This window comes from Fukomys damarensis, unplaced genomic scaffold (assembly GCF_012274545.1).
Source record: "Fukomys damarensis isolate Sample0158 unplaced genomic scaffold, DMR_v1.0_HiC HiC_scaffold_18, whole genome shotgun sequence".
Taxonomy (NCBI): Eukaryota; Metazoa; Chordata; class Mammalia; order Rodentia; family Bathyergidae; genus Fukomys; species Fukomys damarensis.
Window position 1 is genome coordinate 15,465,875 of NW_022900930.1, and position 13,289 is coordinate 15,479,163.

The 13,289-nt window shown below is 33.2% G+C and overlaps 1 protein-coding gene across 1 annotated transcript in view; it reads left to right on the forward strand.

The window, feature by feature from the left end:
* Tusc3 (tumor suppressor candidate 3) overlaps window positions 1-13,289 on the forward strand; it is a 247,837-nt gene that overhangs the window by 141,909 nt on the left and 92,639 nt on the right. The window contains exon 6 of the mRNA XM_019207150.2: window positions 6,933-7,022. Within this exon, the coding sequence (XP_019062695.2) occupies window positions 6,933-7,022 (90 nt within the window). The remainder of the gene's footprint in view (window positions 1-6,932; window positions 7,023-13,289) is intronic.

Below are 13,289 nucleotides of genomic sequence, written 5' to 3' on the forward strand. Positions count from 1 at the left end.
CCAAAAATAAAGAAAAAGAAAAAATTAAATAGAAGAGAACTTTCTTAATCTTACAAGGAAACCTATAGTATACATTATATCTGGTAACTTTGAAAATCCCTAAGATGCATAATGTGCCTTTTATTTAATATTGTACTAGAGACCCTGGATGGTGCTTTAAGATAAAAAAACGTATCTACACACTCATACACAAACACACAGAATAGAAATGAAAAGTGTCTTTTATTAGCAAAGGATTTGTATGTGTACATGGAAAATATATTAGGCTTGAGCAAATTGAGCAAGATTGCCATATACGTAAATATACATGGATCAACTTTATATACTTTAAAAAAGAAAACTAAATTTGAAACACATATGAATCAATCCCATAAAGCTGTGAAACATAACTACCAAACATTATTCAAAGAATTCTTTTTTAAATCAACAGTGTTGGGTGTAACATATTCATAGATTGAAGGAGTCAGTGTTATAAGGTTGTCTATTTTGACCTTGAATAAAATCTCAACACACTTTTTTTTAATTTTGTTGGTCTCATTGGAGATTTTATTTACATAGGAAAAGGGAAATTTCAACCCCTGCTTCCCACCATTTACAAGACATCATTTCAAGCTGAATTCTGGATCTAAATGAGAAATGTAAACATTAACACTCTTGTAAGAAAGCATAGGTGTGAATCTACATGATTATTCCTGTGCTTTGTAATGTAACATTTTCAAAAATACCCTTATCTCAGGAGGGTTATATTGGTAATGATTAGGACACAGGGATCCACCTGTCTTTCAGATACTGCTCCTTTTATTGAATTGAGTATTGGTTACAAGGGTTTACTTTGACACTGTCTATACCCTTATGAATCATGCCCCTTTTGTAGGAATATTTTTGTTAAAAGTTAAGCAGTAAATTAAATTGCAAAAGTTAAAATTTCCAGATTAATCAAAGTAATGAAATGACATTTCACATATGAAAACCAAAAAGAATCTGTTAAAAGAATGATTTGATGTGATACGTATATGTACCAGTTTCCTAAGATGAATGTAATCATTATTTGTCATAAATTATACTAATAAAACTAAAAACCCAGTTTGTAAAATAAAAAAATTGTGTTTATACATCTGGGCTATTCTGCATTTTATAAGTTTATGTTTATTCAGTATCTTATGAAAAGGGACACAGCTTTGTGACTAATGAGTACTGTAAATACATCTGTCATTACTTCATATGACACAGAATATTCCATGTTTAAGCCTGTTTTATTAAACCAAGTACTTATATTCTTGAATAAGTCTTGTATTAAAATGAAGATTTTACAGTTAGGTAACACTATAGTTTGTGAGGCTTTTTAAATTTGAAAAGAATCTGAGCAATTTTTCTTAAGAACTTGTAAAACTTATGATATATTTGTTTCCTTATTAATGCACTGAATCATAAACTCTTAACTCCAGGCCAAGTAACTACCATAATTTTAAAATAATGGTGAGGATAAACAGTGTTTTGTGATACTAACTATAGCTATTGTAATAAATAAATCTTATGAAATTATCTGGTTTACTCTCATTAAGAGAATTACAGGTACTACAAATACTACTGTGATCTATAACCTATATTTTAGTTATAAGAAATTGAAAATGAAGATTTTTTTTTTTTTGTCCCATAGAGATATACAGACCCTCTTCCATTACTGCCTTTAATACATGAATCTCTTGGGTGTGTGTACTTCTGTACTATTTGAACTATTTCTCCTCAATCTAAAATTAACACCTCCCCTGTGTATCTTAGATCTTACTCCTCCTCACTTACTCAATAACAGTGCTCCAACAGTTTCCCCTTGTCAGCGTCACCTATTTTTTTCCTACTAAGAACTGAGTCATTCTCATTAACATTTCAAGTAGCTCCTTATTTATCAAAGAAATGTAACACTATTCCTTATTCATGTGATCCTCATAGTAGCAGATCTCCTTGAAACAGTTGTCTCTATTCTTTCATTCTTTCTTGGTAAAGTTTTAATCCTGATACTCCATTGAAAATACCACGTTAAGGGCAGAAATACTTTTTAGGAAATCAATTTCAGATTTTAGTTATGGATGATCATATTGTTGATCCATGATTAGTATTAACAAAACTAATCTCTATTTCTGAATCACCTTCTTTATTTGCCTGCCATTGTGTCACATTTTTTTATTTTGTTTTTCTATGGCTCCTTCTTAATCTTCTTTGCTGGTCAATTTCTATATGCTGTACCTTTTACCTTGGAGTGACCAGAGAGATGGTTCAGTTATTTTCTCTGTCTACATACTTCCTTTGTGATCTCTTCCACTTCCTGTTCTTCAAAGCATCATCATCATCATTTAGTATATAAAGTGAAAGCTTGCATTGTGAGCAACTTATTTTGCAAGTGCTCTGCAAGATGAGCAAACATTTCTAATAAATTTTAACTTGACAAACAAGTCATGTCTTGAAATACAAGTGGTATATAATGCTGAACATCACATGATCACAATTTAGCCAATGGTGGGTGTCTCTCTCTCTCTCTCTCTCTCTCTCTCTCTCTCTCTCTGTGGGATTGTGGGTGATCATTTCCCTACAGCAAGAAGTCATGGAGGAGTTCTTGTCTGCAGAGGAGGTGGAAAGAAAGGGGGAGAAATCCCTCACTTCAAATGAAATTAGGGAAAAATGAAAAATGTGGGAAACTGTGCAAAATGTTATAAAAAAGCACCACCCTAATAAGATTGTAGTGTGAGAATGAATGCATTTAATGACAGTGCAAAGTCACATTTCTGCAAAATCCTCAGGAGTCAAAAGCCAAGTATTATTGAATAGGTTCCTCATTAAAGTTGCATGAAAAGAAAAAAAAATATTCCATTGAGCCAATAGATAGCAGTGGTTCAGTTAGTGACAGTGAAAGTCATCCTATGCAGTAAGACCAGTAAGACTCCTCTGTCTTGTCTCCTTCTCACTAGCCACAAAAGTTGTCAAAGGTAAGTGTAGGTTAATTTGTTTTTCTTTATATTTTGTATTTCTTTATTATTTCGTATTATAATACATTATTGTAGTCATTTTTATATGATTTTTTGGGGGTTGTGGAATGAATCATCTGAGTTTCCATTACTGCTTAGGGGGAAATTCGTTTTGATGTATATGTACTTTGGATTACAAGCATGTTTCCAGAACAAATTATGCTTGCAAGTGAAGGTTTTACCTGTAATTTAAAATTTCTGTTGACTCCCCTGACACTGTAGATTGAAAACTCCATAAGGACAGTTTTTCTCATTTTTGTTCATTACTTTATTATAAGCTTCTGACATTGTTCTGGAGCATGTAATAGGCTTCCTCAGTAAATAAATGTTAAATGAATAAATGAGAAATTCTTTGAGGATTGATGGCCCATGTCACTTATTCCAGATGGCCTAGGATGTGACCATCTTTATCTTGTTTGTTGTTATATCCCTAGTAGCCAGGAATAGACCTAGATGCTCAGTAAATAATTGTCAAGTGATTAAAGAAGAACAGTTTCATAGAACAGTTTGGAAGGGTGGTTTGGAGATGATTCCAGTATTTTTCATTTATCTTGCACCTTATTTCTATTGTTACATTATGATATATAATAAAATATACATTCACCATAATTCAGAAGCAGTGGGAACCTGAGCTTGTTTTTCTGCAACTACACTGATCCTGTCTGGGGGAGTGATGTTAGTGAAATGAAAGGTCTATTGCTTATGTCCATTGTACTCTATAAGGTCATTTTGATTGCTGTCACTGCAGAAAACTCTGCTTCACAAAGATAAGATGTTGGTAATGGAGGCGGTGAAGGGAGGTCAGGGGAATGGAGAAAAAATAAGAACCAAGATTTATCATGTAAGGGTACAAGATCCCAGTGATGAGTATTGTATACCTAAAATGTACCAATAAAGAAAAAAAAGTAAATAGAGAAATGCAATTTAAAAAAGAAAAGATGTTGGTAATGAAAGCAGTGCTTTCATTTTCAGCGCTTTTGAGTCAGTCTCCGGATATTTTTCCTTGTCTTAATACAGAATGTATGGAGATTTGAATATGTCTGATGTATTTTAAGGCCACCTTCAAATGGAATCTCAAGTAATTGATTGTCTTTTAACATGGGCAAAGCTGATTGACCTGGCTTATTCACAAGTGGGTTGCAGATGAATTCCTTCCAAGTATGGGGGTCTTTTGTGTTTGGGAAGTAAAGCTCAAACTCATGGTAGCTGAGATAGGTGATCATGTACCAACTAGGAGAAAGAAGGCCCTGGCTTAGTCTCTTTCAGGATCTCTGCTCTTTGAAATGTCAAAAATCTAAATTCCCCATAATTGCAGTCATTTTATCTGCCAGTCTGAACACAGTTTTCATTCTCCCAGCCGTGACTGAGTTTGTTGACCAAGTGGAATGTGTCATACAAGTAAGCAAGTTTTGAGACCCATTCTGTATCACCGAAGAAGTATCCTGCCAGTAGTGATTATTTTTCTGGAAGATATTTCAGAAGTGGCTCTTGTAACTTAGAAACTGGCTAGAACCTATCTCACGTGTATGTTTATAAGAACACATGTACATTCTGCCTCTTAGCTCCTCTCTAACAGACATTAGTTATGGATACATACATTAATATAGTCGATAATTTTAATTATGTACTGTAAAACTTGTTAAATTAAGGGAATACTTTTCCACTAGCCAGCATTTCTCTATGGATGACTGCATACACTCACATTAAGAAGCAACCTGTTTGGCTCAAGCAGTGAGACCAGAAATCATCTGCTCTTGGTAGCTATTCCATTTATCTATATATTGACATGAAATGACCATTTCATATTTCCAGATATATATAATCATTCAAAGATTTGAATAGTTCTGTACCTGTGGTGTTGGTTGCTAACAAAGGTGCATGTGATTTATCCTTGTGCATATCTTCCTGAAATACAGTACCTCTGTGAGCCATTCCGAGTAGGGTTTGCACTCCTATCTCTATCTAAAGTTGAAAGTTATGTAATAGGAGACAGTGTTTAGGCAATAATGAGCCATGGGTAGCAGCTCACCTTCTGCTCTGCCATGGGCTTCCTGGTCAGTGTTTTAGGGACTCTTGTTTGTAATTTTTGGTTATCTTTTAAAAACAAAAATGTCTCTTTATACTATGTGAATGTATTTGTTCACTAAATACATCTTTTCCTAGAATCTTCAAAAATAATGATTGAATGCTTTATCATAATTATAGCATAATCAACCTTGTAAACTTTTTTAATTTCACTGAAAATGGTAGTATGAATTAAGTATAGAATTTATTTTTCTCACAATTTAAATTTTACATGATTTTTAATATTGTACATAATTCTTTATACTCATCTTAATATTCTAGTATATCTTTTAATTATAAAATCATGACTTTCAGAAAGTATCTCAGCCTAGGCTAAGTCTATATGAATCAAATCTGGTTTCTAAGATGTTATTCTTTAGAAAGTGAGAAGAGGATTCGGATAACTTTTTAAATTAAAAAAACCCGAATGTCATGATGAGATGACAGAATAACATTAGTTATCACACCATGTATTGTTATCTTCAGATATTCTGAGTAGAAGACATAAACCAAAACATTTGTAGCCTCGCACTTGGACTGAAGTGATACCCTTCTGAGAGACTGGGTGAGACAACCTTACAAGATCGGCTTGGAGAGGATGAGTGCTAAATAGGAGCCTCCTAAGTGTGGGTCCATACTGGGAAGTTCATGGATCCTGTTTCCAGATAACATTGCCAAACCTGTTATATCATCATCGTTTTCTGTTGAAACACAGACTTCCAAGCACTCATGCAATAAAATCTGATTTTTTCTAGATTTAAATATCCTCTATAATTTGCTCCACTCCACTTTTCCCTTTTTGTATCTTCATTAGTCACTTAAAATTTAATAAATATAAAGAAGAATTGGAGAAGTTATAGGACCATAGATAATGCTACATATTTTTAACCAAAAGAACAGATTTAAGTCTGAACATGTTCAAGTTCATGAGTTTTAAAGTATATGGTTTAAGCAAAACATAGCCATGAATGATAGTGCTTGATCTATGTTTTCTGGTACCTACACTTTTCTTCCACCCTGCATGGTAATGCCTTGTATTTTCAGAACTGTTTTCTGTATACACTTCATTTCTGGTAAATCCATCAGACAGAAGGAATTTCTCCATAGGTTGTGACTGGCTGTCCTTTTATGATATCTTCCATCTCTACACAGCTTCTGAATTTATGATACATACATTTTTTCTGAAAGCACTTTAAGTACTTATGAAGATGTATTATAACCCAAGAATGTAAGCTTTTTGTGATCCAAATTAATATGAGTAAAGTTTAGATGTCTATGCAATTATCATATTCTTTCAGCTATTTCTAAAATTTCAAGCATTTCATCTGTGCTCTTGACTGGTCCAGATAGCACAAGATATCAGAATATCTGTCACCATGCCAGATGCTTTAAATACACTATTCAATTTTATCAGTATATCTCTTCAACAGAGTTGGCATCCCAGTTTATAGATATAGAATTTAGGATGCAGAGAATGAGTAACTTACCCAAGACTGCATAGTTAGTAAGTGATTCATTATTTTTAAAAGGTAGATTCATATCACTGTTTTTTTTTCATTGAATTTTTTTTGATACTTTTTAGGTATACAGTAGTTACATACACCATTGGGATCTTGTACCTTTGTATGATATGTCTTAGTTTTTATATTTTCCCCATACCCTTGCCCTCCCTTCACCCCCTCCACCTTTCCCTATTTACAAAGACTTTGTTTCCATTTGTTCCTTTTCTCTTACTTTTTTCTTTTCCCTTTTCTTTTCAGTACCCTTCCTACATGTCACCATTATTTTTTAAAATGTGCAAATCTGCTGTTCTCTGTTTTATATATTGAAACATTTTGCCCTGTTTTTCAGTGTATTGTTTTTGCTATGACATCTGGCCAGATGTGGAATCATATTCGTGGGCCTCCATATGCTCATAAGAACCCACACAATGGACAAGTGGTGAGTGTATTTTCTAACCATCAATATTCTGAGCTTAATATGATCCTTAATAATGGGAAATAGAAATTATGCTTAGCATTTAGTATGAAAGGATTCTATTCATAAGTCAAAGTATATATTCTCTTATTTTCTCCTTTGCTACCCCAAGGGTTATTTTAGTGTTAAGTTTTTAAAAAATTATTCGGTATGCCTACCACACCAAATATATTCTTTCATAACTGTGTTTCCAACTTCATAAAGAGCTATGGCAACAAAATGTAATGACACAAGAGAAAACAGGAACAGCTTGTAGGCAGTATACTGTCAATGATAAATTGAACTTACTTCAAAGAAGTAAATCAAATATTGCTAAGAACCCTAGCAGTCATTGAAGTAGAATGTTAGGAATCCTTTGCCACAAAATTAAAAGTGAGACTAATGTGTTGTTATCTTAGTAGCAGAGTTCACAGTAGTGATTGCTTCTGAATTTATATAACTTAGTTCTCTGCACTCTTTTTTTGGTGGGTAAGAAACACTGATAGATCAGTATAGCCTAGTGTTAATTTTAAGAGTTAGTATTAGGTTGGTTAAGATTAAAAACAGTTTGATAATGTGCTTTAATTTCCTCTCTAAGTTTTCTGCATGTTTCTTTTGGAAAGGATACATATTTTGGGAGAATAATACAATGATGCACTATTGTGGACTGATGAACATTCTTAAAAAAATTTTTAACATGTCACTGTGGTCTTATCTTCTTACTACTTTGCTCCTGAAGCCCTAGCCCTTTTCATATGATTTCTTGGAGTAAGCTTCAGGAAATTTGTACTGATAACCGTAACAATATACGCCATCTGTTGGTTACTGAAAGGCACTAGATGTGTACATTATTTATAGGCCAATAGATTAATTTTTCGAAAACATACCTTGATTATAGTTTTAATACTGATCCATGTGACATCCACTAAAGTTGGAAATGCTAAATGGTCCACATTTCTTGCCCATTGTAATTTTCCTTTTAAACTAGTATCTCCGCTACTTTGCAGAGAACTCAGTGTTACTATCCTATTTGTACTGTTTGTTGTTTATAAGTAAGCTTTTTTTTTCTGCTTCCTTTCCTGGGATATTCTCTACCTTTATCAGCTTGTAGCCATCTTTTAAATCTCCTCTAACCTGCCATACCTCTGATATACATTCTTTCTTACATTTTCTCTCCTTTCCTTTAAATATTTATGAACATATAATTAATATAGATATTATATACTTTTAGTATAATGCTTTTAATCTTTATTGTATAATTTATTAGTTAAATCTTTAAATACATAGCTTCTCATAAGGTATTTTAAAATGCTTCTGCCAGCTTTAACCACCAGTGGTACACATAAAGACTGTCCTGTCAGGTGGCTTATACCCACTGGTGGTACAAATGGATCTAATCACTTTTATCGGTCTTTCCAATAATAAAATTAATAAAAACCTCAATAGGACAGTCATGCATGTACCACTGTTGGTTCAAGCCACCTGGCTGTGAGACATGTGAATCAGGGCCCTGTCATGAGCATATTAATCTGTATAGTTTGCATACAACTAGTCCTCAATAATAATTTTATTAAGTAATTATAATGTATTCATACCAAGAAATTTTTATTTCTTTAGATAGGTCATCTTAACTCCCCATGCTTTTTCTCATACTCGTCGCAAGTGCAGTAAGGATTAACATGTCACTTTCAGTGCAGCCTGAATTGGTTAGTAACCTTAATGTGATAGGGACATTTATTTTTTTAATTTTCATTTTTATGAGTACATGTTTGCAGTAAAAGAACATTTATTTTTAAAGTTTAAGATGAGGTTAGAGAGTCGTGTTTTTTTTTAACTGATACAGAAAATATTTGACCCTTTCCACATCTTTATATTTATATTTTTCAGGAAGAGATTGGTATAGCTCTTGGGAAAAGGTACTATGCAGATACAAAAAACCTAATAATAGAATATTCTATACATTGAAAGAAAACAGTTCTTCATATGTATCTAAACCTCAAATTTATTTATCTCATCAACAAAGAATTGAAAATGTTTAGAAGCTGAACTCCTATTAAAATAGAGTCAAATAGTAGTTACCAGAAGGTAAGGAAGGGGAGAGACAGGAGAAATTTGTCTGTAGGTACAAAATTATAGTGAGATAGAAAGAAAAGTTTTGGTATTCTGTTGCACAATAGGGTGACTGTAGTTAACAGTATTATATTGTATACTCCAAAATAACCAAGAAGAGTGGATTGTGAATGTTCTTACAACACAGAAATGAAAAATAATAAGATGATATATATGCTAAATGCATTCATTTGATCACAGTGCATCATCTGACATATACAAAAAACAAAGTAAAACTTTAAAGAGTTATGGAAATGATGACATTTAAGCCTGCAGCCAAAATATTTCCAAAGTTTAATTTCATTCCAAACTCACATTTTATAACAATATGTTTCTTTATATTTGAGTAATTTACTAGGTTCACTTGTGCTGCTAATAATTAAGGAGAATAGACTGGGCCTTCAGCCTGTCTCTAACACAGTGTGAAGTGGTGAGGGAACACTGGCCATTAGGATACAGTGGTGCCTCCGTTCACAAATGCTTTTATTTGCAAAAATTTGGATAGCAACATCAGCATTTGGCAAAATTTTGGTTTAGTTTGTAAATTCTGCACTGACTGACAAACACAACCCTTGCTATCTTTCCCACACAAACAAATATGGCCATCTTTTCTGAAATTGTAGAATAAATTAAGTTTGTGAACCAGGGTACCACTGTATAGCTCTTGTTTTGCACTTTGATATATTTCAGGAAAATGTCCCACTTTTTTATATGCATAAAGTCAGCTTACAGTGAAAAAGAAAATTGTGGTTTGTTTTGTTTTAATGAATTGATTTGCATAATAATGTGTTTTCATACTGTGGGAACACAACAGAAGATTACCTTTGCCTTGCAAAGTTAAATGGATGCTTCTAAAGAATTTTTACTTAAAACAGTGTGCTTTAGAATGAGAGTAAATGTGTTTTCTTTATGATAGATGTATTTAAATTCCAAAGTATAATTTAAACATATATGAGACTGTAATCCTTATTATGTTTTCCATACTTATAGCATAATTGAATAACATTGTCTTAATTCTGTTTTGTGCTGCTATAATAATACCAAAGTCTGGGTATTTTATAGAGAAAAGAACTTTATTTACTGAAAGTTCTGGAGACTAGGATCTCCACTATCACTTGCTAGCACTATTGCTGAATCATCCAATGGTAAAAAGCAAGAAGGCAACAGAGACAAAAAGAGATGAAATTATATTTTTAAATGGACCATTAATGAGGGCAGGGTTTGCATAGCCTAACCACCTTTTAGGCGTCTCACCTTTTAAATACTGTCTTAATTGCAGTTAAATTTTAACATGAGTTAGAAAATGAATATTCAGTTGTAGTACCATTATATTTAATTTTCTCACACTTGCTTATAGGAAACTGTTGCCCACAATAGCAATTAAATAGAGTCTCATTTTGTCTAGTTTTGATTAATAACTTGTGTAAATGTGTATTGTGTCTTCCTCATTTTGATTTATGTTGGATGAGTTAGATTTATAAAATTAATGAAGACTTATTTACTTCATTATTATATTATATGAAAGGAAACTAACTGTAAATGCTTAAAGTTTTCGCTGTCATGTTCTCCATTTCATAAAATACTTTTCACCTTTTTCTGTGGTCATAGTTTCAAAATTAAATCTTGCGTTAGCGATAAGTTATTTTGAATCATACTTTTTATTTATGCAATTCAACTGTTATGTTTTCTGTGTTGGAGATTTTTTTTTCCTCATTTGTAGTAAGAACATTTAACATGAGACTTTCTGCTTAAGAAAATTTTCTATAATGTACTATTGTTAACAGTAGGCATCATGTTTTGCAGCATGCCTTGAAGACTTGCACATCTTGCATAGTTAAATTGTTTTCCTCATTACAGACAATCCCATCCATTCTCCTCCACACATCCCTTAGCCACCACCATTGTATTCTGTGCTTTTGAGTTTTACGGTTTTTAATAACTCAAGTGAAATCATGCGGGACTTGTCGTCCTGTTTCACTTTATCTAGCATAATGCCCTCAACGTTCATCTGTGTCAGTGATATGATAACATTCCTTCTTTTGTAATGGCTGAGTAGTATTGCATTATGTGTATGTACCACACTGTCTTCTGCCTTTTACCTGTCAGTGAGTATTTAGGTATTTCCTACTTCCTGGTGATTGTGCACAATGCTTCAGTGAACATGGGAGTGCAAATATCTTTTGAAATTCTGATATCTATACTTAGATACACACCTAGAAGTGAGATTGTACATCATTTGCACTTCCGTTTTTAGTTTTTGTTTAACTTCCATACTGTTTATCATGGTACTTGCATCATTTTATAATCTTACTGACAAAGGACAGGGGTTTCTTTTTCTTCACATCCTTGTCAACCCTTACAATTTTTTAATAAGAGTGATCATCCTAACAGGTAGGAGGTAATATCACATTGTAATTTTGATTTGTGTTTCCTTGTTGTGGTTTAGATCAAGAATATCTCTCAAAAGGCCCGTGTTCAAGTGGGGGCTTTTGGAAGGTGATTAGATCGCGGGGGTACAAACTTTTGTGAGTTGATTGATCTGCTGATGAGTGTTTAGTTCATTGTGCTGTTAGGAGGTGGGCCCTGGTGGGAGGAAGTTGGTCACTGGGAGGGTGCCTTGGAAGAATGTATTCTGTCCCCAGCACCGACCCCTTCTGCTCTCTTTCATTGTCCCTTCTCTGTCTGCTTCCTGGCTGCCGTGGGGTTTGGAGATTTCCTCTGCCATCCTTTTTCTACCTTGAAGGAGGCCTACCATAGAATGAAGCCTCTCCAACTGTGAGCTTAAATAACCCTTTTTATCTTGAAGTTGGGTATGTCAGGGGTTTTGTTTGACATCAACAGAAAGCTGACTCATTCATCTGATGATTTGTGATGTTGAAAATCTTTTTATATCTTTTGACCATTGCCTGACTTTGGCAAAGTGTTTATCTAAGGTCTTTGTCCGTTTAAAAAATCTAGTTGCTTTTTTGCTCTTGAAACATCGACCTTGCATATGTATTTTGGATTGTGTGTTATCACTTATATTGTTTGCAGATATTTTCTCCTATTCTGTAAGTCACCATTTTTTCTCTTGATTGTTTTCTGTGCAGACATTTTTAATTTGATACAGCCCTACTTACCTGATTTTGTTTTGTTACTGAATACAAAAAATCATTGCCAAGACTAATCTCTGTGTCAGATGCCAGAAAAATGGTTCCTTTACAGTTAAAGCGACAGCAGAGGCTTCTAAGTATGTTTGTTTTTAATCTAGGTGATAGGGTACACAGGTACAATGTTAGTGAAAATTCATCTAATTCTAAACTTACAGAGTATGAACTTCAGTAGAGCGTGCCATCATTCTATGCATTTTTTAGGGGAAATTAAACTTCAAATATATGCTAAACACATGGTTTTGATTTTTATAAATCTTGTCAGATTTTCTATATAGTATTTTTATAGATGAATTTATCTATAGTAATACAAATAGGCTGGTTATAAGGATTAACTGAGACTGTTGTTATCATTGTTATCCCCTAAATTTTTTATCAGATGTTTGATAAACATTTCATTTAATATTTTTAATTTGGAAATTAATGGTACACATAGATAAGGAAACCTAAGCTGATTCTTCTCAAACTTACATTTTTCCTCTGATCCTCTGGCACTGGACACACTTTGGGCAATTCTGATATCTAATATACAAAGTTCTTTGCCATATATTATCACCAACATAAATACTGTGAAGTTGGAGAATTGTAAATCAATTTTGTAAATGATGAAATAGAATATTCCAAGAGAATGAAGAAGAGCCAGATGTGAAATGGTGCATTTTAAAACACGATAAGAGTTATTCAAAGACCAAATTGATGATAATTAGATTAAATTATTTTAAAATATAGAGTTTAGAAATATATATTGTTAGCAGTGGTGCTTAATTTTTCAATCTTAATGCTAAAATCCATTTTAGATTTTTGACACAAATTCTAAGAAATCTGAGAATTCTGAATAATAGGAGATGCCTACTGTTTTCTGCGAGAGACTGATTATGGGCAAAAGAGGGCTAGCAGAATAGTTTAGTGGTAGCCTAATATCTGTGGGGCCCTAGCTTCACCCAGCCTAGCCAACAAAATAATTTCACACACACACACACACACACACACACAC